Source organism: Chelonoidis abingdonii, chromosome 2 (assembly GCF_003597395.2).
Source record: "Chelonoidis abingdonii isolate Lonesome George chromosome 2, CheloAbing_2.0, whole genome shotgun sequence".
Lineage (NCBI taxonomy): Eukaryota > Metazoa > Chordata > Testudines > Testudinidae > Chelonoidis > Chelonoidis abingdonii.
In genome coordinates this window covers 268,190,234-268,217,657 of record NC_133770.1, presented here as the reverse complement: position 1 = coordinate 268,217,657, position 27,424 = coordinate 268,190,234, and the positions used below count along the sequence as shown (strand labels likewise).

Below are 27,424 nucleotides of genomic sequence, written 5' to 3'. Positions count from 1 at the left end.
CCTATAGGGACGCAGGCAGGATCTTCGAGCTGATGCACTGCCCTCTTGGTTTCAATGTCCTCATAAGAAATCCTCATAAGGATTCCTGCCCCACAGCAAGCAGTTCCAATTTTGCCATGCTCCTTTGTAGCTTGGGGGTGGGGGGGGGGGGCTGAGCCAAACCCAGCCATCTGGGCAGTATTGGAAACAGTATACTACCCCCAGAGACACCAACCTCCCCGCCATGAGTCACTCGATAAAAGGGATGGAGAGGAGAGACAGCCCTGGCTTCTCTGATCATGGCTCGGTCCCTAAAGCCTGCAAGGCACCAGCTACTGGAAATGCCTCCAAAGGGGAAATGGAGCGAGGGGCGATCTCCCCAAAAGGCAAACACAGCCTAGTGACACTGCTGGGAATTGCACCATCATGGCCTTGAGCCAAAGTATTAGCCTAAAAATCTGAACTAATGTTTGGGATCTCCTCTAAAAAGCTCTGCAGCAAGGAGGGCTCAGCCACGAGCCACTAAGGAGGTAGAGAAAACTGGAGGGAATTACACGGAGTGTGGCATTCCCCTGTTGCCAGTGACTGACAGGTCTGGTTCTGCCTCCACCACCAATCTGGAAGCAGGCTGAAGTACCCTTTCTAAGGTATACGTGGACCTTAGCATGAAGAAGAACTGAATTGCTAAGTTGGCACCTTTGGCTGCACACAACTCCAGCAGCAACAGTGATCACTATCATCTTTACTACTTTGCTCTTTTGTTCTCACCATTTCAATTCAACACAGACTTCTATTCCCCCGCCCCCCCAATATCCTATTTAGATGTTTACCTGTTATCATCTCGGATAAAAGCCACAACTGATTTCAAACACCATTCATAAACTCCCACAGCGGCAACCACTCAAATCCACTGAACACATAACATCTTTATACAGCACTCAAAAATAATCTACTTTAACATTTCTTCACAGTTTTAGAATTCAGAGACCCTAAACACTGTGTCAATAAAGCTACTTTAATAAACTCCTATTACTGAATACAGTGAATGCTCTCTCATGGTTAATGTTACTTGCCCTATTCACACCAGCATGAAGGGCACCATAAAAAGTCCTCAGTATCATGCAAGTCCTTAAATTGTTTTCTTTTTTCTCCTGTGACAAATATTTATTTACCAAATGTCCTTGAGACAAACTGGGATGGAGATGGTTTATGTGGATCCTCTGTATTGCAGTGACTTTAACCCACAAAGACTAGCTGAAATAAGGGAAATGATTCTTTCTGAATATTAAATACCAAACAAAAATCCTCTTGAAAACCACCCCCAAATCTCTAGTTGTTCCAATGTATTTTTTTTTTGTTTTACTGTTACTCCTTCATGAAACTCATTTTAAATAATGGGGCAATAAATATTTGAGTAATCAACAGGTTATCTAAGTTTTGCTATAAAATAACTGAATAGTTGATTTCCTTGTTACTAACAACCCATAATTTCTTTCAAAAATTCCCTCCCTCTCCATTTTATGTTTTCTTCAACTTTAGAGATGCCTACAAGAGTTACTGCCCAGATACTTAACATCAAAACCTTTTAGCCCCAGGTGTGAAGAGTAACAGTACAATAACAGCATGAAAATATACTTACACATCTATCTTCTATTAAATGTTTTATTGGCTTGAGATGTATTTTAATTATACACGTTTCTTCCTGATGCATGTAATTTCACGCCTCTCTACCCCCTTCCCTCATCCCAGACAGTTGCTCTTTCAGTTTTGTGATCCATGTTCCCCGCAGACAGTTCCTTCTCTGATCCCAAAAGCTTTTCATTTGCAGATCTGCTTCACTGGGTATCAACAAATGAGCATAAATGAAGACTACATGTGAAAGAACAGGGCCTTTATCGAGATTTATAAATTGAGTAAGGACCATACTAACATTCAGTGAGAAAGCAGCATTTAAAATCAGATATTTATATAGCTGAGAAGACCTGGAACTCTTGAAGCAATGTAAATCTGATCAAACATCAGCTCAGTGCATTGAGTTTATAATATTGAGATGACACACAGATTTTGATCTGGCACTAGACTCATTCAAAATCCAATCTATAAAATGGATTCTCTCTTCAGTCTGTGTCAAGCCTCAGTTTCTTGCAATCACTGGAGCAATTAGGTTCTTGGCAGTAAGGTGGAAGGGAACTATATCCTGTAAAATTCCTGGTGAGACTGAAGCAAGGAGATATTTAAAGGTCAGAACAAAGATCTCTTCGATGTGGTCAACACACAGCTGCACAGATTTTAAAACTGTTTTAAAATAACACCTTTAGTTAAAGACATTATTTTAAACAATTTATCTGAAGTCTGATCAACTGTGTGGACACTCAAATTCAAACCTGATTTATATTAATTGACCAGTTTCAAACTGATACAAATGTGTCCATACATAGGTGTGCACCAGTTTAATTAAATAGGTTCAATTTTGTGTTTAGACAAACCTTGTGTTATATCCTGTTACAAAATGTTGTTTTCCAATCATTAAATGCCTCTGGGGAGACTTTATAGCCACTAAAGCTCCCATAAACTCAAGGTACTTTGAATTTTGTGTCAAGGCCTTTTTGATGTAGCTTATATTTTCTGAACATAAAATTGTTAATACTTGGGAATTTGGCCTCAAAGTGGAGCCTCCATTCAAGCAGGTGCTAAATTCCCAGGAGAATAACACAGCCCTAAAGTACGAGAGAGAGAGAGAGAGACAGACCTACTTATTACTGGAAGAATATACATAATTTTATATCAATACACGTCCTCAAAGTCAATTATTCCAAATTTAAATTAGTTATACTAAAATCAGAAGTCTAATTCTACAATTAAAAGAATCAGAGATCATACAGCAGAAGGAAAAAGTGATGTAGAATGCAGCACCTGAACTCTCAGGAGAGCAGGAACTGACAGTGTTTTGATGAGATGTGTTACATATACTGCTTAAGGTAAATACAAAGGAAATCTAAAAAACCGCTCTTCACTCTCAGTATCATACACTGAGAGTTATATGATACCGGTATGTAAGTTTATAAATATTTACTCTTTCCCCAGTTCCAAAAACTGGAAGAAACTATTTAGTTACATTGCAGATCATCATAATATACCAAAATAAAAAAGCGGTATACAGAAGGTCCTACATTCTGAAAGTAACTGTGAAAATAGCAATAATTGACCATTTCGCTAAATAAATTCAAACTCAAATTTAATTTTACATGTATTTAGATTTATTTGCTATGTGTGTATCACTATGACCTTATAGTACTTGAAATCCATTACAGGATTGTTTATAGTCAGTCTTAACTCCACAAAGACAATAATACTGCTGTGGAAGATCAATGGGGAGAAAAGCAATTTAATATATTTACAGTTCCTTATTTTTGTAAACATTTAATCTACATACTGTACTAAGCTCTAACAAGGGTAAAGAGCTATACATAGCAACAGGAAATGGGACCCTGTATTTCTATTCATATTGCGCATTAGCATATTATACATAGAGCATCTGCCCTTTTTCATTACCACAGCAGTAATCTTTCCTCAGATAAGTTTTTAAAACTTTTCAAAGAACTAAATATATTGAAATACTATACAACTACATCTATTTAAGCCAACTCATTTGGCTTTTATTCCATTTCTAGAATAATTTAAAGTGCTATAAGCAACCCGTTAATCAACACTTTTCTATAACAAAACTACTTTTAAACATTAATTTACAAGATAATATACAATGTTTATCTGGAACAGCTGAAATTTCAGCACAAAGTCAGTCACTGTCACACTTATAACAGCAATTTTTTTGCATAACATAGAATAGAAGCTTTGAAAATAACTTTTCTTGAGCTGTTATTGCCACAATGGCTTATCAGTTTTCCTACAAAAGTGAACAAGAGCTACCGGTACTGTATTCTAGCCTATCATTTTTTTGAGGTCACATGACAGTAAATTTGCATATTCCACAAGTCTACTGAGTTACAATATTGGCTACCTATAGTACATTACCCCATTTTATCAGAGCTGGTGCTAACTGTAGTTTACAACATAAATCCACTCAAAAACATCACAACTATTTTTTTCTTTTGGACAGGAATAAGCTATGTTCTTGGAGTTGATGTGCTACAAGGCTACAACAGTATATCTATAGAACAGTATATATCGGACACTTTATGTTGAAGAAAAATGCATCAATTTCATAGTCTGTATGCATAATGCCCAACTATAGCTACAAATTTGTTCACTGCATTTTACTTGATTTATCCATTAAACCCAGTGGAACTATCACATTCCCTTGCTATTTATGTTTTTAATCACATAGCTCAATGCTGTCCTCATTTGTCCCAAACCTGCAGATCATTAACAGCATGTGCAAAATACTCTTTAGCACAATCAGCACACAACTAGAACTTTTACTATGATGTAACTGACGTGTTTTCTAAATTGGACATTAATAAAACAAGTGGCACAACTGAATTTGGATGAATTTTCTAACCAGGACTAAGGTAATGGTATGCTCCAATACAGAATGCTAAACTTCTTGTCTAGCAGTGGCACTATGTGAATTAATTAATCAGTGGTCTGGACCAGTGTTTGCAGCGTTGCTGCCAAGTCATCACACTCAAAACTTTCCTCTTACACAGGCCCTGAAGGGGGAGCTCCATTCACAGATACAGTTTTAACAGAAAAATAATCTTAATTGAGATATAACAAAGCAGTCCTGAAGGATCGTAGACAGATGTTTCGGGGAATTGAAGAGACAAAGGGTAGACTAAAGGACAGTTAATTTGGGAGGCTGACTCTACAACAGCAAGATTAACTTAACTGACATTCAGTTTCAGCCCATGTGGCCTAGACTTATAGAAATATCTTAAGCATACAATAAAGTATGACAACTTTAAATATACTATTTCAAAATTGTATCTGGATCACCATGAAGATAACTTTAAAACTATAGTATAAAAATACTGTATGCTATTGCTTCTAGGGCTTTCAGAGCTGCACTGATTCACGTCAGGTTTGGGACAATAGCCTGCAGAGACACATATACACTTATTCAAAAGCCCAGATTTCAACGTCTTGGATAATGAAGTCTTCTCTCTTAGAAAGTGTGTGATTCCCAAATGTTTTACAAGAGTGACTTCTTCCGTGGTAGAGATCCCCATCAAGCCAAAGAGCAAATTCACCCCTAGAACATAGAGAAGTTATATAAAAATAATTCATGAAGCAGCACAAAGTTAACCTAACAAATGCAGTTAGAGTTGCTAGAATTATAAATAGGGCTCCGTGTTTGTCACAGAAGTCACGGATTCTGTCACTTCCTGTGACCTCTTGACTTCTGCAACGGCCAGTGTGGCTGATCCTAGGGCTGCTAAGCCACAGCTGGAGTGGCCCTGGGGCCAGCCACACTGGCCGCTGCTCTTCTTTTATGGAAGAATACTCTAGTAATTGAGAACAAAATGTCTGCACTAGAAAAGCAGAGAGTGATTTAAAAAAAATATAGAAGTAAGTTGAAAATATGGTGTCAAGTATCAGAGGGGTAGCCGTGTTAGTCTGGATCTGTAAAAGCAGCAGAGAATCCTGTGGCACCTTATAGACTAACAGATGTTTTGGAGCGTGAGCTTTCGATACCCACTTCATCAGTCCTGCGTCTGACGAAGTAGGTATTCACCCACGAAAGCTCACGCTCCAAAACATCTGTTAGTCTATAAGGTACCACAGGATTCTCTGCTGCTTTTGAAAATATGGGTGCACCACTGGGGGAAAAAAATAAAGATTATGGAATACCATTTCAAGTCTTTCAAGTATTCATGTCCTAGGTTTATTGGAAACAGATTTTTCTGACAAAGTATTTCTTGGGACATATTTGTCAGAGTACTAGCGTTAGGACACTAACCTGGGACTCTGAAAATCTAGGTTCAATTCTCTGTTCTGCCAAAAACAACATTTTTTATAATTTTAGGCAATTTACTATATATTTCAATTGCCTTGCTAGTCATTAATTTTTTTTAATGTTAAGATCTTGTATCAGTTTCAAACAAAGCAAGTATGCTGTCAATCAGAACATGTAAAGGTATCTTGACCGATCCGAGGTAAAACTTTTTATGTCTTCCATTGCTGAAGCAATGCAAAGGAATGCATAACAGTCTAACAAATGTACAAATTGAGTTTACAACGAGTGTTAAATGGTTTTCTTAATCAGACAATTGATAGACACATACATATATCTATAATTAGCATTAAAGCTTCTTGGGCCTTGAGATTTCTAAAATTAAAATTAATACCAGTTTTACTGTGTGTACACAACATTAAACAAATACCATTGTAATCAATTCTTCACAATGAAAAATAGTATGAATCATGACTTACCCTCCCCCACCAAAAGCTAGAGAGTCCATGTCTCCTTTAATAAAAAACATATTGTCTCCTGTCCATTTGAAGACCTAATGAAAGGAGAATAGCAAGTTAAATATTTGAAAAACTGAATTTTGTGAATTCCAAGTGTTGTCACACTATTCCTGACCCAGAAGTCTGCCATGATTCTAGTGTCAGTGAGAAAATCTACAGCACTCGATTATACAAATATTTAAAGAGTAAATGGATTAGTAGTTCCAGTGAACAAATTCACCTCTAAACAATGCCTATATACACTTGGTTAGCCTATCAATCTTTCCAAATCCATACCCATATTTTCATTAACTTTTGTCTCAATTATTTCAACTCCATCTTTACTGGTATCCCCAAATATCCCCTAGCCAAACTGCAGCATATGTGGAATGCCACAGCCTTTACTGTACCATTAAAGTATAAGTATCATCCCAGTTCCTATGTCCCTTCCCATTCCTTTGCTCTTACCTTAACGCTAGATATTTTTTCTTGGTAGGTGTAACTGGGTCTTTATCACCCCTTAAACATAGCTTCTTGTGGTCAATATTGTTCATACTGTAATACTGAATGGTTAAATAAGATGTAAAGGAGTTGTATCTCTTTACCTCAAAATCTGGAGAGAAAGTGAACAGAAAGGTCTCTCCAGTGCCATAAAAGCAGTCACTCACTTTAAAAGGTTCAGAAGCTAGTGCACCAAAAACCTATAGGAGAGAAGAAAAAGTTGAGAACGAAAGTGTAAGAAGAATGCTGAAGCTACACAATCTACATTGCATCAACAAAACCTTTGTAGTTTTACTAATGAAACCTTTTTCTTTTACGTGGGTATCTGACATACTGTTATCATTTTAGATGTAGGTAGATTTGAAATCTGCTTTTGGGATAAACACAGAAATCTCAAAAGATCTAATACCACCACCTATAACGGAGATATTGCAGGCTGTTTTGTGAAGATTTTGGAAGGGAGGGACACGAAGCAACTGTCAAGCAATTCTTTGCTGACTAATCAATCTAGAATAAGAAGTGCAAGAATTAAAAATTAAAATCATATGCACAACAGTTGAAGAGACAGCAAGATACAAATGTTTTGGGGGGTAATTCCCAGGTCGAAAAAGATTCTGGGCTCTGCTTCCTGTTGCATACTTTCTCCTCTACCACTAATATACACTGAATTACACATACATACATCCTCATAGGTCCCTTATTATAGGCCATCTTCCTATTAGGGTAGTTTCTTGTTGGAACAGAGATGGCTCTTTCCTTAACTCCTCATTCTGGTCTAACTGAAGGGGACGGTACAATCGCCTCAACCCTGGCAACAGAGGGTATGTCTACACTACCCACCGGATCGGCGGGTAGTGATCGATCTATCAGGGATCCATCTATCACGTCTTGTCTAGATGAGATAAATCAATCCCTGAACGTGCTCCCTGTTGACTCTGGAACTCCATCCAGGCGAGAGGTGGAAGCAGACTCAACGGGGGAGTGGCAGCCGTCGATCCTGCGCCGAGAGGAGGTGAAGTAAGTCAATTTAAGTCCATCTAAGATACGCCGACTTCAGCTACGCTATTCTCGTAGCTGAAGTTGCGTGCCTTAGATCGATCCCCCCCCCCCCCTCCAGTGTAGACCAGGCCAGAGCCTAACAGCCTAATTTCATCCAGGCTCTGGGCCTTTTCCTGGGTACCATAAGAGCTTGAAATGGCTATTAAGCCTGTTTAAGACCATCACACACAGCTAGTTATTACCAGTCATCGCTAGCAGACAGCGTACTCAAACCCCATTAAACAAGTATTAGTTTCCCAAAAAGCAAAACATTTAACTGAGTGATTGGTTAATGAGTTAGCTGACTGGCTAACAATGATTTCAGCAGAGGAAGAGGTTAAGGACACTTCAGAGCATAGTTTTGCATCCCTGCCCATCCTGGCTAATAGAGCCATTCCTCTATGAATTTATCTAGTTCTGTTTTGAACCCTGTTATATAATCTGCAAATGTTGCCACCTCACTTCCAGATCATATATGAATTTGTTAAATAGTATGAGTCTCAGTACAGACACCTGGGGGACACCACTAATTTACCTCTCTTCATTCTGAAAAATTATTTCTCTCTACCTCTTGCTTCCTATCTTTTAACCAGTTACTGATCCATGAAAGAACCTTCCCTCTTATCCCATGACAGCTTATTTTGCTTAAGAGCCTTTGGTGAGGGACCTTGTCAAAGGCTTTCTGAAAATCTAACTGCAATATATCCACTGGAACACCCTAGTCCACATGCTTGTTGATCCTCTCGGAGAACTCAGTCCTTAAGGGATATTATGTAAGCACGATCTGAACACAATTTTCTAATCAAAATAAAGCTTTAGAACAGACTCCACCATATATTCTTCAGGTCAGGACAGCTTGCAATAGGAACTTTACCAGATCTTAACACTGGTGTTTCTTGACCATAAAATCTCCTGAAGAGACCTTGTTTTGAGGTGGTTTAGATTTACAACTGAAATGAAAGAAACCCAACTGGAGGAGCAGCTATATAAAGATAGTATGGAACTTTATTTAAAAAGGAAAACTGCAGTGACTATTTATAATACTGTACCTTTGATAAATATTTGCTATTCACTGTAAGAATATTAAATGTGATTTCTCAAAGCTTTCTAGATACTATCCTTCCAAGTAGATTTTAAAAAAGACAATTACATTCACTCATTTACTCCCATTGAAAATGTCTGCCAGTCACATGTATTTCAAAGTTAAACAAATTTAACAAAGCTTTATAGATTATAAACTGTGGTTACAGTAATATTTTTAAAGCAAGTTTTGCCTTATAAACAACTTTGAAAGACTTACCCAGACAGATATATGGAGATATGCCTATACCTCATAGAACTGGAAGGGACCCTGAAAGGTCACTGAGTCTAGCCCCCTGCCTTCACTAGCAGGACCAACTACTGATTTTTGCCCCAGATCCCAAAGTAGCCCTCTCAAGGACTGAACTCACAACCTTGGGTTTAGCAGGCCAATGCTCAAACCACTGAGTTATCCCTCCTCCCCTCTCCTTCACTTTCAGCTGCAGCCCCAGCTACCTGTGACTGATGCCCTGAGGCACAGGGCTAAAGCCCAGAGGCAGTACAATATTTATTTGCTGTTTTTTTGTCTCCACCGCTGCCTGATTACTTCTGGTTCCACACGGTGTCCAGTTGTCCAGTAAGTCTAACTCTGGTGTTCATATCTTTGAGGTTCTACTGTAGTCTTAGAGCAGGAGGAGTTACTTGTCAGAAAAGTAATGAGAGAAAGACAATTGAGATTTGATAACCGATAATCCAAATTCATAAAAAGTGAAGACGCTCCCAATTGGTTCACAGAGTATAACCCAATTTTTCCAGCCTGATTCTAAAAATTTTGATTTTTAACTCCCTCTATTCCTTAAAGGGGACACAAACTAATTTTGTGCAAGTCAATTCAAAGAGTTAGATTTTGTTCACAAAATTATTGGTAGTCTTGCTGAAGAAACCTGGCAGATACCCATCTTAGTTGTACTGGCCGATAATCAAACTCGCTAATCAAGTTGATTCTAAAGTCTTTAAAAAAACAAACAAACCACTACCACGTAATGCATTAGTTGGAAAAAGCTATTCCCCTGCTTGTTCCAAAATTCAAACAGTTTCATACAAACAGAATCAGCTCAGATGATGCCAGCAATCTGTAATATGTCATTCACAGAAAGTAAGCAACCTATTTCACAGGTAGCATCTTATATGCCTAAAAATTTTTTTTAGTTATGTCAGGAATAGGGCTCTCTTTTATATATACACACTTTATTGGCTTATTTTTGTCCAAAGTATACTTTATTGGCTGTTTTTGTCTAAAGGCTCATTAACTTAATTGCATCTTTACATAATATTCTCTCCCACAACTTTAGTCAATGGAGTATTCTCATTCATTTTCCCTTCAGAGACACTGGACGAAAAGGGGTGGCCCGCACTCAGGCCCCATTGATTGTCTATTACCATTCAGTCTGACCGCAATATCAGAAGTGTTTGAGCAGATGAAAGAAAACAGCCCCTGTATACTGATGATTTGGCTCATCTGATCTAAGACTTCTATTGACAGGGCTTTATTCTAATACAGAATTTTTCTACTATGTTGAGATAAATGGACAAAAAAATAATTTAACCTCAAACTCTACCTCAAAGAGGATTTTGCATATTTTCTGCCAAAAAGGAATTCATGAGGTGTTCAGTAAGGTGCTCTCTTTTTACCTGATCTTTACTCAGCTGCTCAATTTGACACTTCTTTAAAACTCAATAAAAAGTGGAAAATTTTGGAATGCAGCAAAATTGAAGAGACTACGAAGTTCATCAGGACTAAGAAGAAGCACTCTCATTTCCTATAACTAACAGACAGGAAATGTACCTTCAGGTCCCTAAATAGGGATTACAAATGGCTTAACAAACAGACCTGGGTAACTTCTCACAAGAAGAATGAAGTGAAGTTGGTAGAACATAAACATTCACAAAACATACTCTACATCAGTGCTCCTGTCCATCTTTTTTCAATACTGTATGTTAAATAGCATGGACCCCAGTCAGAACATACAAAGCTGGTACAACAAGCAGCCTTGTTGTCCAGGTCAGGTACTTTGCTTCATTTTTTTGATTTCTCAACTGTTATTCAGGGACCAAGTTAATTATATTTTGCTGTGCCTCCAGACATGGGATAGCTCTGTGCCCAATTCTGTATGGTTTGGAATCCGATTAATTCAATATCTGTGGCAGCCCTTTGCACCAGTATGCCTGTGCACTATTTCACCAAACACTGTAGGAGGAAACATGCTCACAAAACACCAAGCAGTGAACATGGTACCATAACAGAAAGCTGTATCAACTCAGGGCAGGCTACTATGATGTTAGTGATGCTATAGTCATGGCAACCATTACCTGTACCAATGACGTGGGATGATTACTGATGTGTATGAAACAGGAAGTCATGTAGAGTGGCAGTAAAGGAAGATCATACATGGAAATTAGAGTCCCAAAATACTGCGTTGTAGCGAGCAATGTGGCTTTTTGTACATTTCCCAAAGTTTTTGCATAGAACTGCCCCCCCGGTCAGAGATACACCCACCTCTTCGTTACCTCACACAGCTGTTACTCCCTGCTTCTCTGATAACTGTTACATTCCAACTGCCACAGAACCTTTGGACTCCAACATTCCACCTGGTTCTCACAGGGCCCAGTGACAACTGAAATGTGATATTCTAAACCAAAACCCCTCATCCATGCTTGTAGCAGTTTCCATCACTCATTCATCACTCAGACATTCTAGGCTCCAGAGTGAGACACAGAGAGTGATAATCTTGGAAGATATGTGTTGATTTGGGTGGATAGTGAATAAGGGGTGTGCGCTGTGGTGAAGACCTGTCTGGGGCTGTTGTGTACACTGGTTGTGTTGATTTGTGTTGGGTGTTGTGCTAAGAGATTTGTTTTGATTTGCACTGGTGACAGCTTGATGCAGGGTGTGACAGTAGGGATCTGTGCAGTATCCTCATACAACCAATAAAATTGGTGCATGCAAAGTAGCTGCAGGGTAAAGGCAGTTATTGGTTGTTTACTTCTAATATTCTTAGGACTCTTGGCATGACATAGATACATGCCCTACTGCAGCTGTTCACTGCATGGATGTAATTTGTGAAGTCAAAATGGCCGAGAACTTAAATTGAATGGTAATGGATTGCAAAATTCAGTGCTGATGCAACCTGGTGATATTCTGAAGAAAAAAACCTCTCAACTAGCTGCTCCTATTGCTTCACACTGACTCAGCCCTTTTAGGTTTCAGAGTGACAGTGACATCTCTGGAATCTTATACAGATACTGTGAACTTCAGTTATTAAAATAAGCTTTCAGTACTGAAGGACGTCATATCTTGATATAAACCATTCTTTTCTCTACTTTTATATTCAAGGTGTTATGTTTTCAAGCATGACAAAATGGAATCTTTACAATTCAAATAACTTTCCCTTTCAGGATCAGGTTGTAACTACACCTTACAACTAGTGGGGGGAGGAGGGAAGGCACATAGGGGGAGCATGCAAGCAATTAAAAAACAAAACAAAACATCTAGTGCTTCACACAAAAGCCACTGAAGTTGCAGTCTGTGTTCAGAGGAGTGCAGAGATTATTCTCGTGGTGCACATCTCTCCATGGGGAAGGGAGGAACAGGGAGGTGGTGAACTATGGCTCTATAATTACCTTGCAAAACAGGCCAACCTCAAGCAAGAAGATCAGGCTATACCAGGTGCAATCTGCACTGTTGCCCAGGACACTGGGCCCTTCAGAAATTCCCTGTGGTGTAATATTGCTCTCCACTACCCCAAAAACAGGCTAGTGGCTAAACGCTACAATTTAGCTTTTAATAAGTACAACATTACAACATACAGTATAGATTGTATAGTACAATATTACAATATATGCTCCCCCTTCTCTTATGTTGTATCGGAGGAGATTTTGGAACATCACATATCTATTTTTTTTTGGTACTTTTGTTTTGTTTTATATATCTGTATCATGCAAAATGCAAAGCGCTATTTTTAAGACATATTTTTAGACCACATTGTAGTTCTCCTGTAAACATTTTGACACTGACAAGAATTAAAGTAAGCCCTCTGCAGGAGAAGGAAATCAGACATGCATTTTGTGATTGTGAGAGACTTGGACTAAAGTTATTTTCTTTGTCTTGGAACATTTCACAGTTTAGGAAAGCTACCCGCAGTATTCCTCAAATGAACTTTAATAAAATACCTATATTAAGGTAAACACACACGGAGTCTGGGAGATACGAATCAGAACTTTCGCCCTGCTAATCAGAAACTAATAACTTTTAGTTTTATAAATTGTATTTTCACAGAAGTACCAAGACTCATGTTTAAACATTAATCTTAGATATATTTTCATCTACCACACATATTAGCAGGAAGTCACAGTACACTTAAAATTATTTCTTGATTTACAGCCAGACTCAGTCTTTGAAGCACAACTTCTCTAGTGCTTCGGCTATTCCTTAGAAAACACAACTCTGGTAGCTAAGAAATATACAAATACCCTCAGAACTGGCACTACATCCAGTTCCAAAGCAACATATAAGATCTTTTGTATAGTACAAGCTGTGCATCTCATTGCACATTCCTTGCTTCCAGTTAATCCTCCAGCACAGAAAATGCTGCTTTGTGCAAACTATAAGGTTATCTTTGCTTGGCCTTTACACTACCTTGCTGGGCATTTTTCTGAATACACTACAGCAGAACCTCAGAGTCATGAACTGACCAGTCAACCACACATTTCATTTGGAACTGGAAGTACACAATCAGGCAGCAGCAGAGACCAAAAAAAACCAACCAACCAACCAAAAACCCAAAATATAGTTCTGTGTTAAATGTAAACTATTAAAAAGGGAAAGCAGCATTTTCTTCTGCATAGTAAAGTTTCAAAGCTGTATTAAGTCAATGTTCAGTTGTAAACTTTTAAAAGAACAGTCAATGTTTTGTTCAGAGTTATGAACATTACAGAGTTACAAACAAGCTCCATTCCTGAGGTGTTTGTAACTCTGAGGTTCTGCTGTATCAACTTAACGGTATGATTTTATGTTTGTTTCAGAACATCTCAATATAATTTGTGAACAGAGAAAGCTAGCACTCCATACCAGTAGGGAAATAACTTCTGGCTCACGCAAACTGCAGCATTTAAGTTTTTAAATGTATCTCTCCATCAACCAAACCTATGCTGTTTTGAAAGCACATCATAGCTTCTAGAACAGGGGTCGGCAACCCTTCAGAAGTGGTGTGCCGCCTCATCATTTATTCACTCTAATTTAAGGTTTCGCGTGCCAGTAATACATTTTAATATTTTTAGAAGGTCTCTTTCTATAAGTCTATAATATATAACAAAACTATTGTTGTATGTAAAGAAAATAAGGTTTTAAAAATGTTTAAGAAACTTCATTTAAAACTATATTAAAATGCAAAGCCCCCCAGACCAGTGGCCAGGATCCGGGCAGTGTGAGTGTCACTGAAAATCACCTTGCGTGCTGCCTTCGGCACCCGTACCATAGGTTGCCTACCCCTCTTCTAGAAGTAGTACAGCAAAAACTACAAGAAGAACAGTTACTTACCCCACAGTAACTGTTTCTTTGAAATATGTTGCCCACATGGATTCCACTTCTGGCGTGTGAGATCAGATCCTTTTGGCCAGCAGTGTATATCAAGGGCACAGGCACGGCCTTGATGTTTTCATACCCCCAACCATCCCTCAGTTATTTCATCAATACAAAATCCAGAGGCTAGAGCACTCTATACATGTGGGGTCATGGAATCCGTGCTAACAACACATCTTCAAGAACCATAGTTACCATCTCTTAAAGTAGGTAGAAAAGGTTCATAGAGTGTCCCATCCCCAAGAGGCATGGCAATTTGCAAGAGGGACAAGTTTTAAATCTCACGATTTAGTGTCAGCCAATTCCAGGGTTAATACATAACCTAACCTAGATAGATAGATGAGGTAGATATTATATCTATATCTAATCTATATCTATATCTATCTCCCCCTCCCGTCTCTCCCCCCCCCATATATATCTTTTGCCAACAGGCAAACTATAAACTAACTCCTCAACCTAATGAACAATAAGCTAGCCTAACAACTAATTGTGCAGTGAGCCAAGTAAGCAGACAATGCTGGGATTCTATTTGGTTCCACAGCAGACAAGAAGGAACTGAGGAACAGCTGGGCCTGTTCCGCCACTTATGTTCTTGGGTGGAGGGATGGGGTTGCAAGAGTATCACGGGGTTGGGATGGCCCTAACACACACCCCTGAAGAATTTAATCTGTATGTACTGGTTGCATGTGCACCAGAAGTGGAATTCATACAGACTGTCACTCGAAGAATTGATTATTCAGCACTGAAACTACTATAAATGTCTTTTTACATGAAATGTGCAGATGGCCTAATCAACACTGTAACCTCAAGATGACGGTTGCTAAGATGTGCATATCTGTCACTAAGGAACTGTACAGAGATAGGTAACCTATGTCAAGCAAGTTGGCCATCTACTCTTAGACTATCCATCTTCCCCATTTTTGGGTTGGACACAAATTCTGTGCCTTATCAATCGTTTGAGGCTCTGAGTGGTCTGGTTCTCATTTTTTATTTAAGAGAAACTAAAATGTTATTCAGTAATAAAATGTTAGAGGACTTGCAACAGTTGTGGCTTGACATTGGATTTGCTTCATCTAAACATTTCCTAGAAAAATGCCATTATCAAAAATGGCCTGCACAATGACAATTGTAACACCAATACATAACCATGAAGAGGGATACACTTAACACAGGCAATTTTATTACTAAAACACACTTATGTTTCAGCTGTTCGTTTGTCTGTTTTAAACAGCAGTTCTGATTTTTTGTGGCCACTATTTCCATACCTGCCCATCACTGTCCTTGATAACCATTAGTACAGGAGTGTCTAGCCCCAACATAGTTCGATACAATGTCTTCAAGCTCATGCCATGCTTTGCAGTGCTGTAGACAAGAGTCCATGGATACCCAATAGTTCGTGGAGGAAGGTGCTTTGTGAGCTGTTAACAAAACAACAAAGATTGTCTTATGCATTTAGTAACTACATTTTTTTTCAATAAGCTCTTCAGAACAAGGTCCCTGTTATTTATTTGATATACTTAACCTGTTACATGATGTTTAGGATACTTACAGAACACAAATAATATTGTTCCATCAACAGTTTTATTTGACAATCATACCTTTTCAATTTGGTCTGACTGCAACAATTCACTAGGATCACTAAGATTTGGCCGAAACGCTTCAGGCTCCAGGTCTGTTTTGATATTTGTGGCCTGCTTTGGATTTATGTCTTCCCTTGTTATCTGCAAGGCAGGAGGAAATAAATAAGCACTCCAGAAGGCATGCTAAGCATTCACAATTCTCTTATAGAGGAAGTATCATCTTCACTGCATTTAGGATTGTACTTAATTTTTGGAATTTTGTATTACGTTTGTTATATTAGGCATTTGACGTGGAGATCCCTGATTCTTGTGGTAAACCTACCAATATTAAATATTACAGTGAAATTATTGCTTGCACATGTACTCTAATATTTAGGAGAAGGTTTTTCACACACCTTCATGTTCGGCGTTGAATATGGACTTTTAGAATTGACTACAATTAAAAGCCAAAGTACATGATCTCAACTACTGCGCAAAATGTACTGTTTTTCTAATAGTAATAAAAAGGTATTTGAGTTATATACATTTTAAATGCAGAACGTTTATTTCAAGTGTTTTATGCTCATCGCTCAAAAGCTAGAGATTTTAATCAATACCCAAAGAAAATAAATTTTAAAGCAGTTACGATGTGAAACTTTTCAAGCTTCTAATACACATTTAGAATATTTGAAAGCAGGCTTTGTAAGTGGGCATTAGTTGCTTAAAGAATTTGACTGGGACTCAGGAGCCGTGGGTTCTATTCCCAGCTCAGCCAGTGACCTACTTGGTGACCTAGGGCAAGTCACTGCCCTTCTGTGCCTCACTTTCCCCATCTGTAAAGTATGACTAATGATATTGACCTCTTTTGTAAAGTGATTTGAGCTCTATTGATGAAAAGTGCTAAACAACAGCTAGGCGTCATTGTTATCCTAAGAGCCTGAGACAAAGCTCCCTGAAGCCATGGGAAAGAACCTTACGGACTTCACTGGATTTTTGACTGGCCCCTATGCATCCATCAGAAAACACTTGAAGTCAACATTTGCCAAAATATGGTTTAGCACATACATCTCCTACTAAATACAGGGAAAAAACTGCAGTGTTTCAGGTACCAATTTGTGGCAGCTATTTCCAAATGCTAAGTTTTTAGATGGTGAACAGTTCTGACACAGAAGGACAATGTTCCAATTTTTCAGATTCTATGTGAAACACTTTTTCAACCAGTAAAAACCCAGAAGTTAAATAAATTCTAATAATCCATTAAACAGCTAAGAAAAATCAAATTTACTGCCTATCACACGATACTTTTTATATGTTTAAAAATAATCTTATAAAATATGAAGGTAAGGAATATTTGTATAATAGTAACTTAATTACAATATTAACATTCATCCTTAAAATTGAGAAAATTTGTTTTATTTAGTCATTTTGAGGAGGGCACCAAGGAAGGCTCAAGCTTTCCATAACTTAGCATTTATCTCAGACTAAAAGTATCTGTTAGCATATAATTTCACAAAGCACCCATAAAGTATATATGGGAATTTATATATATATATATATATATATATATATATATTCAATATCATCTTCCAATTACAAATATTAAGTACTACTTATACAGCATATGCCATTTGGTCTCTTCAGTCCCAAATTCACACTGTCAAGGGCGCGTTTGATTACAGATTCTACAAAACATAACTGCTGTTCAAGAGTACCATAAAATGTTTATACTCTATTTGGTTCTTTAATTTTTATTACACTACCACATGCAAAACATATGCTGTCTGTGTTGTTGATTTTATACAATTATCACCACTCATAAGGCATTTGTAAGCAAGTTAACTTTCTTGTCAAAAATCTAAAGCTCCTAAACACATACTACAGAAAGTATTATAACATTATCACTGTCAACTAATGTTTTGACAGCGTAACAGATCAATAAGACAGCACTTTGACTACCAAATTAAGCAGAGGCAGCAAACCCATGAAAGCATTTTTCTCTGTATAGCCTTTTGCAAAAGCTACTCAGTAACAAAATGAAAATCCAAACTTCCAACCATTTCATTAGCTAGATACTTAGAAACACATATTAAATTAAGATTATTTCATGTTTTCAAAAAAGTTCTGAGATATGCTTTCATTAGTAAACTCGGCATAACGTACACATCAATTCCAAAGCGTGCATGTGCCAAAGTACATAGAGAAATACCTAAAGAGAATGCAAGAGTCAATTCAAGATTAATATCCGATAAATCTACAGAATTAGTTCTGAACTGCTGTTTTAGGGATTGGGAGTTCTAATTCCAGCTCCTCTAAAGGGCAAAACACTTATCTACCTTATATGGAAGTTGTGAGGCTTAATATTTGCAAAAAAGTTTGAAATACTTGTAGGATCTTTTTATATAAGAATTTAAGACTTCAAATATACATACAGCTGAGTAAGTCCTTATTTAATTTGGTAAACACAGTTTACTTTTTGTAAACAGAGTCTCTTTTGCATTCTTTTTAGGAAAGCTTCTACCCAACTGAAACCACCACATCAGAACAGAAATTAAAACACAAGTCCTCATCACCCTGGAAACCATGTAGTAATAAGAACAAAGTTTCAAAGATGACAGAAAATTCCTCTGATTTTAAACTCTGAAATAATCGTTTTGTCACAAAGCTACAGCACTCTCTTTTATCAGTGTATAAACACATATCCAAGAAAAAGGAATTTTCTGCAGGGTTCTTCTAGTGTTGTAGCCAAGACAAACCCACCAAATATGGGACTTGCCCTGATCAAGGCCACTACAGAAAAAGATGTTTTAGTCTCTGGAGAAGGGATTTAACTACAAAGAGGGCACCTTGAGGCGTCTGCAGAGCGTGCGCAGTTCTTCACTATTTAGAGCATCGATCCTGCGGTGATACTCAGCCACTGACACTACCTGAATATGGAGACAGGAAGAAAATAATTCCACTGATAGTTGGGGGGAAAAAAAGAAAAATGGAGAAATGTAATGGGGGGAAGGATTTGCAATGACAACAAAAGAAAAAAATAAAATGTTACAGACATTTGCATCTGCAAGGACTTGATGTTCATGTAGGATGTTTTTGACTTATGATGAGTAAATACAATGAAGACAGAATTTCATACACAAATGGCACCAAAGATCTGGCACATCTCAATGTCCTAATGTATGACTATAAAGTAAATCTGATATGACAGTCCATAAAATTATGCTGCTAAAATAACAAACAAATGTGCACAAGAAAACTTACTGAACAATCTGATAATGGTTTAAGCCCCTTATGGTATGTCACAACTACAGGTAAGCACTTAGTTTGTCTTTTAGAACAGTAAAGCATAAGTTACTATTAAAAAAACTATAGTTTAAGTCAACTTTGTCCTAAGGAGAGGTTTAAAGCTGAAAAACTGAAGCCTAAATAGTACTAATCATTATTCCTTCACAAAAATCCTGGGGATGTAGAGCTAGAAAAGATTACTATCAATCGATTTTTAATTCTAATTGATAGGCAAGTAGCTGTTTAGTTAAAGAATGCCAAGATGTTATATTACCTCTTAAGCCTTTTCTTCAGACACTGTGCATTTATTTTACTCCATTCAGTACTTTCAGTTTTTTCTTTTGATTCACTGCTTTCTTCCTTGTCATGCATATAGCACTGCTTCTTTTCCTACTGCATGCAACTTCATCTACCCTTTAAACTATACTTCATCATTCCTGTGAAGGTTTTGTCATGGTCCAAATGTCAACTATACTTTCTATACTATACCTGCATTAAAGACCACCTTCCATTCCATTTGTAGGTCACATGCCGACAGATCACCTCTCCTTTAGTTCCCTAGATCAAGCTATTCTGAGAAACATTTAACATACAATCTAGAAACTAAAAAAAAAAAAAAATACTATAACTAAAAATGCACAAACCATCACCAACATTTTCCCTCTTGTGTACCAGAAGTCAGGTACTTAATATATGGCCTGATTTTCAGAAGCGTTGAGTAGCCATAATTCCCAGTGACTTCTATAGAACTGAATGGTACACAGAACTTCTGAAAAAAAAAAAATCAGGCAGTTTATTCAGGTACCTAGCTTAAAACACCCAAGCTGAAAAATGTTGGTCTCCATATTTAAACATTTGTGCTAAGAAATACCTTGTGCAAATATAACATATTATCTCTTCGCAAGCCAGAGATCTAAATTTTATAAAATATTTCAAACACAAGACTTACTGAAGGTCTAGTGCAGGGGTACCTTTGCCTTAAGAGACCTAGAGGTACTGTAGTTATTTGGTCACAATAGCAAACAGAATGTAAAGAAACATATTACTGTGGATTGAAAGGAGTCCAGTATAAACGCAAATCAATTTGTAGTAACAAAAACACAATACTACAAGGATGCCTCAACCACAGAGAAATGATTGCACAGGATACATCACGTTATCTTAACTGGTTAACCCTACTTAGTCTTGTTATTTTATTTGTATTACTACTAAGAGGGAGTGGATACAAACACCCCAACACAAAATGTATTTTCCAAAGTGTCCTGAGTGTCGAAGATTTCTCTCCAAGCATAGGTGCCTTATGCTCTTGGCTGAGGCAAGTGGTTAGGGGAAAGGCTGTAAGGGTTTTGATGACAAAGTAGTATCAGCAGCCAATTGCTTGTTCAAGTAAATACAACTGTGTACATATTTTAGAAGAATCATATAGAGCTAAGGGGCCAGAATCTTTGACAGAAAGGATTTAAATTTAAATCTTCAGCTCATTGCAACTTGGACGGTGGGAGATTCCAAGATTAGGGTAGAAGGAGGAAACTGAGATTGTACTGGCATTTTTTCTTCCAGCTATCAATCCAATGCTCTTGCTGAAACTCTATCCACTCTCCCCTTCTTTGAGCCTTTTACATTCCCACATTTATAACTCCTCTTCCTCACTTCATTTTTTGTTAGTGTCTCCACATCTTAGATTTCAACCTTTAATCCTTCTCCTTTTAGCATTTCCTTTTTTCTGGAGACTGCACAAAACCTCCTTCTCACACCCTAACCTCAAAAGGCCAAAATCACAACAGTTATCCAGTTAAAGGGGGTTTGATACTGTGTAAGCATGGGGAAGCCAAACCAAAAAAGTCAGAGCCCAAATAAGATCATAACTTTGAGCAATAATTCAGAAACAATCTGGGTGAGACTGCCCCTCTTCCTTTAAAAAGAGGGAGAGAGAGATTGCAAATGCTGTTATAAACCTAATTCCAAAGCTAAGCACCAAAGCACACAGTACTAATGTCCCCAATTCCTCTTGAGGGCAGGTTACAGAAGGATTCAGGCTTTTTTGAGGGGGTGGGGGAGGAGAAAAGAAAAGAAAACCCTTACTGAACTGGACAGAAAGAATGCTAGTTTCCATCATCACTAGTTCAAAAGAAGAAAATCTGCAAAAAGTACACTGCCACAGCACAGTGTTAATTCATGTATTTGGGGCTGTGCCTAACAAACATAACACCCCACATTAAAAAAGTATGTATAAATAGCATTTTTGCAACCCTTGCTTTTTCAGAGGCCTAGTAGCGGAGAAGAAAAAAGGCCCTAAGTTTGAATTTGAAACTAAAAGGATGTTATTGAATTCTAGGCCAGTAAAGCTGGTTATTCATTACTTGTATTGTGGCAGCATCTAAAGGCCTTAGCCCCATTGTGCTAATAAGCAATGTACAAATACAACTAAGATTTGGTCCCCCACCCCGAAGAGTTTAAGCAGAAGACTTCAGAGAACAGGTGGATACAACAAACAGATGGAAGGAGCACAATGTAAGCCAAATGGCAAGGTTTTCAATTTATATTTTTCAAACTGATATTTATAAAATGTCAGAATGTTCAGTTAGGCCAGGCTACCCTCAGAAAGCTTTGCTTTACCGGCTAAGTGCTCATCGCATGGCTGCACTTCATATCGACAAAAGGGCAATTCTGCCAATATAGCTAATTCCAGCTTCCCTGCTCACCAGCCCCAAGAGAAATAGTTTAGACCGATCTTTCAGAAGTGGTGTGCCGAGTCTTCAGTTATTCACTCTAATTTAAGGTTCCGCGCGCCAGTCATACATTTTAATGTTTTTAGATGGTCTCTTTCTATAAGACTATAATATATAAACTATTGTTGTATGTAAAGTAAATAAGGTTTTAAAAATATTTAAGAAGCTTCATTTAAAATTAAATTAAAATGCAGAGCCCTCTGAACCGGTGGCCAAGACCCAGGCAGTGTGAATGCCACTGAAAATCAGCTCGCATGCCGCCTTTGGCACGAGTGCCACAGGTTGCCTACCCCTGTTTTATACCAACAAAAACACAGGTTTTGCCAGAATAACTGTGTCTGAACTAGAGGCTTTTGATGGCACAATTATGTCAGTCACAAATCACATCACTGATCAATACAGCTATGCCTGCAAGAGTCTGCAGGCTTAGACAAATTGTAAGAAGAGTGTTTTTTTGTTTTTAAATGGAAATATTAAGGTATATTTGGCAAAAAGATAGAAACAGTTGTCTGTATGGGATAATTTTCCTCTTGATAAAATGCACCTAAAAAGCTAGCAGTAGGTATTGCTGTATTCCCACAAAGTCGACACAGAACTGGAACATATCTTTCTTACTTAATTGGAAGGCACTCCAGAACTAGACTGTTCTTTTAAAAAATAAATCTGCCAATTTAATTGCATTGCTCTTTCAATAGCATCACCCAGTGTACAAGTTTACGGGTCAAAAAAACCAGAAGCTTTTGTATCCACTGCACATGGTGATAGTGAGAGTAAGATAAAAACAACCTGTGACAGTTACATATTGAGGGGACCATTGAAAGAATTAGGATGAACAATTTGCTCTAGACCACAGTGTGTAAACAGTGTGCCTTTTTACTGGATGATATAAAACTTTTTTTTTTTTTTTGCAGAGCCAGCTCCAACACAATCAGATCCACCTTTAGTTCTATAATATTTGGTTAAAAATTATCAAGCTTAAATTATGTTTGCATATCTGGAACTTTTCCCAATCAATTTGTTCACCTCATTCAAACTCTCATTAGAAACTGAATAATATTTTAAGACATTTCTAGAGGCTATAGCTGGTCCACAAAGAAAATAAAGGGACCATTCATGAACTGAACACTGTTGTAAAAGGATATTTACATCATTTGCAGAGAAGCAATCTGAACAGTGCCTTTTTCTGTGAGAGTTATTTTCAGTTTTCCCCTGAATATGTATTCCACCACAGGCCCAATATTGCAATCCTTAACACTTTCAATATTCATGAAACTTCTGATTCCAAAGGGAGCTTGCTGGGGAAATTAGTTTTTCTGCATGATAAATAAATTAATATTGTTTTATATAAAATTAGGGTTGTCAAGCAATTAAAAAATTAAATCACAATTAATCATACAATTAATCACTGTTAAACAATAATAGAATACCATTTATTTAAATATTTTTGGATGTTTTCTACATTTTCAAATATACTGATTTCAGTTATAACACAGAATACAAAGTGTACAGTGCTCACTTTATATTTATTTGCACTGTATAAAAAACAAAAGACAGTTACTTTTCCGTAACTGGTGTTCTTCAAAATATGTTGCTCATGTCTATTCCACAGTAGGTGTGCATGCTCGCCACGTGCACCAGCGCTGGAAGTTTTTCCCCTAGCAGTACCGTAGGGGAGTACCCTAGTGACCCCTGGAATGGAGCCTCCATAGTGTGGTATAAGGGACGCTGCGCACTCCTCCTACCCTCAATTCCCTCTTGCCAGACAACTCCGAAATAGAGGGAGGAGGGCGGGATGTGGAATAGACATGAGCAACACATCTCGAAGAACATCAGTTATGGAAAACGTAACTGTTTTTTCTTCTTCGAGTGATTGCTCATTTGTATTCCACAATTGGTGATTCTAAGCTATATCTGTTGGAGGTGGGAAGGAGTTCACAAACTCTTGGGATGGAGAACGGCCCTGCCGAACCCAGTGTCCTCCCTGGTCTGGGGGACGAACGTATAATACAAGGTGAACGTGTGAACCGAAGACCACGTGACAGCCTTACAAATGTCCTGAATGGGGCATGGGCCAAAAAGGCAGCCGACGAGGCCTGTGCCCTAGTCGAGTGCACCTTCCCACCTGGCGGCGGAGGGATTCCTGCCAGGTCATAACAGGTACGGATGCACGAGGTGATTCAGCTGGAGAGCCACTGAGTGGAGATTGGACAACCTTTCACGCGCTCAGCCAAGGCGATGAACAGTTGCAAGGACTTTCTGAACGGTTTAGTCTGCTCCAGGTAAAAAGCCTGAGCCCATCTCACATCCAGCGTGTGGAGGTGGTGCTCCTCACTGGACGCATGAGGCTTGGGGTAGAGGACCAGCAGAAAAATGTCCTGACCCACGTGATAGGCAGAGACTACCTTCGGGAGGAACGATGGGTGTGGGCGGAGCTGGACCTTATCTTTATGAAGCACTGTATACAGGGGCTCGGAGGTCAGGGCCCTGAGTTCCGAAACCCACCTAGCCGACATGATCACAACCAGGAAGGCCACCTTCCATGAGAGATGTGATCAGGAGCACGTTGCTAGCAGCTAAAATGGGGGCCCCGTGAGACAGGTCAACACCAGGTTTAGGTCCCACTGCGGGACTGGGGGCCTAATATACAGGACGAGATGATCCAACCCTTTAAGGAATCAGCCAGTCATAGCATGGGAGAATACTGTGTGGCCCTGCACCAGCGGATGGAAGGTCGATATGGCTGCCAGGCCCACTTGGACTGATGAGGGTGCCAGGCCCTGGGCGAAGGAGGTAGTCCAGAATATGACATCACCCTGCTCGTCTGCCCATTTGGAAAAACGAGATCACTCTGCCAAATAGGTGTGGCGTGTGGAGGGCCGCCTGCTTTCTAGAAGGATGCGCTGAACCCCTTCCGAGCACGTCATTTCCTCCCTATCTAACCACTGAGCAGCCACTCCCTGGGATGGAGTACCGCTAGGCTGGGGTGGAGGTGGCGGCCCTGGTCCTGGGAGTTCAGGTCTAGGCAGGACAGCAACGGCCACAGCAGGGCGACGGCCAGGCTCATAAGGGTCCTGTACCAATGCTGCCTGGGCCATGCCGGGGCAATCAGAAGGACCTGGGCCTGCTCTGTCTTTATTTTTTCCAGGACTTTGACAATCAGCAGGAATGGTGGAAAGGCACAGAGAAACTGGCCTGACCATGACAAGAGGAAGGCATCGATGATAGCGCCCCTCCCCCCCCAGCCATTACTAGAGCAGAATCGGAGACAGTGATGGTTCTGCCGAGTTGTGAACACGTCTACCTGGGGAGTTCCTAACACTTGGAAAAGTCCGTGCACCACTTCTGGGTGGAGAGACCACTCATGCTGAGAGATGAGAAAGTTACTCACCTTGCAGTAACTGAAGTTCTTCGAGATGTGTCTCCCTGTGAGTGCTCTATTGTAGGTGACGGTGCATCCCGGCACCGTTGATCCGAGATTTTCGATAGCAGTGCCTTATTGAGACGCACGCACTCAGTTGGTATCTCTCGTCTCGTTGGAATCTTCTCGAGTGGGTGCGTCCCGCATCCCCCTCAGTTTCTTCTCTACCGTGGAGAAATCATACTAATAATCCAAAGTAGAGAGGAGGAGGTGGGGAGTGAAGCACCCACAGGGGCACACATCTCAAAAAACTTCAGTTACTGCTAGGTGAGTAACTTTCTTTTCTTCGAGTGCTGTTCCTGTGGGTGCTCCACTGTAGGTGAATGTGAAGCAGTACCCACTATGGTTGGTGGGATTTTGGAGTTGTGTGAGGAACAAAGGTTTAAAGTACCACATGGCCAACTATGGTGTCTGCTGTGGTATCCCATGTGATAGCATAATGTTTGGCAAATGTGTGGTCAAATGTCCACATGGCCACCTTGCATATGTCTGTAACAGGTACGCTGTGGAGGAAGGAAATAGATGTTGACATTGCTCTAGTAAAATGAGTCCTAACACCCTCTGGTGGTTGAACATTCTGGGTTTGATAGTAGGATCTGATGCAGGTGGAGATCCACTTGGAGAGTCTTTGCTTAGAGATAGCGTCACCCTTTGATCTCTTGGTAGTAGAAACAAAAGCCTAGGGGATTCACGAAATGGTTTAGTTCTGTCAAGATAGAATGCACAAGCCCGTCGGAAGTCGAGGGTATGTGATGCAGCTTCCTGTGAAGTCATGTGAGGGTTGGGTGGAATACAGGTACATGTATTGACTGGTTAAGGTGGAAGGTAGACACCACCTTGGGGAGGAATTTGAGGCCGGTTTGTATGGTAAGCGTGTGTTGAGAGAAAATGGTGTAGGGAGGGTAGGCCATCAGGGCACTTATTTCACCAACCCTTCTTGTTGATGTTATGGCACCCAAAAAAGCCACTTTCCTGGACATGTGAAGCAGGGACGAGGTGGCCAGGGGCTCGAAAAGGGGTTTCGTAAGAGCGCAGAGAACTAGGTTGAGACTTCAGGAGGCTAATAGTGAATGAATCTCAGGGTAGAGATTTTGCAGGCCTGTGAGGAAGCATTTCATGGTGGGGAGTATGAAAGTGAATAGCTGTCCAGAGCGTCATGGAAGGTGGTAAGGGCTGCGAGGCGTACTGTGATAAAACTGAGTGAAAACGTGTCCTGTTTTAGTTCGAAAAGATAGTCTAAGATGTCAGGGAGGGTTGCAGTCTGGGGTATTAGGCATCTGTGGGAGCACCAGATGGAGATGCATTTCCACTTTTGCAGGTAAGTCTTAAGAGTGGAGTCCTTTCTACTGTGCAGAGGACATGTCGGACCTGCTCTGAGCAGGCTAAGTCGTGGGATTGAAACCATGAAAGAACACCACCGTCAGATGGCGTTTCCAGAGCTGCGGATGAAGAAGCCGACCGCAGTTCTGGGCGAAGAGATATGGTCTGCTGGGGAGAGTATGGGAAGGACGGACGGACATGCATAGCAGGTAAGGATACCATGTCTGCTTGGGCCAAGCTGGGGCAATAAGTATGACCTGGGCCTTGTCCTCTGTGATGTTGCGTAGAACCCTGTGTATGAGTGGAATCAGTGGAAAAGCTACATGAGGGAGTTGTTCCAAGGAATGAGGTGCGTTTCTGAGTCCTGCTCTGGAGCAAAATAGATGGCATTTGCAGTTTTGAGGAGTGGCAAACAGGTCTATCGACGGAGTGCCCCAGTGGGAGGAGAGCTGTTGGGATATCGAGGGATGTAATTCCCATTCGTGTTTCTCGGAGAAGTGTCTGCTGAGTGTGTCAGTGGTAGTGTTGT

The 27,424-nt window shown here is 39.4% G+C and overlaps 1 protein-coding gene across 5 annotated transcripts in view; it reads right to left on the bottom strand.

The window, feature by feature from the left end:
* Positions 1-3,213: 3,213 nt before the first annotated feature.
* The window catches only part of OXR1 (oxidation resistance 1), a 542,358-nt gene continuing 518,147 nt past the window's right edge, over positions 3,214-27,424 (bottom strand). For 2 of the 5 annotated variants that reach the window (XM_075063185.1, XM_075063186.1), the window contains 5 exons: positions 16,186-16,308; positions 15,853-16,005; positions 6,996-7,091; positions 6,373-6,446; positions 3,214-5,191 (listed from right to left, as the gene is read on the bottom strand). In XM_075063185.1, the coding sequence (XP_074919286.1) occupies positions 5,056-5,191; positions 6,373-6,446; positions 6,996-7,091; positions 15,853-16,005; positions 16,186-16,308 (582 nt within the window). In that variant the 3' untranslated portion in view covers positions 3,214-5,055. Of the gene's footprint in view, positions 5,192-6,372; positions 6,447-6,995; positions 7,092-15,852; positions 16,006-16,185; positions 16,309-18,989; positions 19,071-27,424 lie in introns of all 5 variants that reach the window. The other 3 variants (XM_075063184.1, XM_032781810.2, XM_032781818.2) reach the window with 3 other exon arrangements.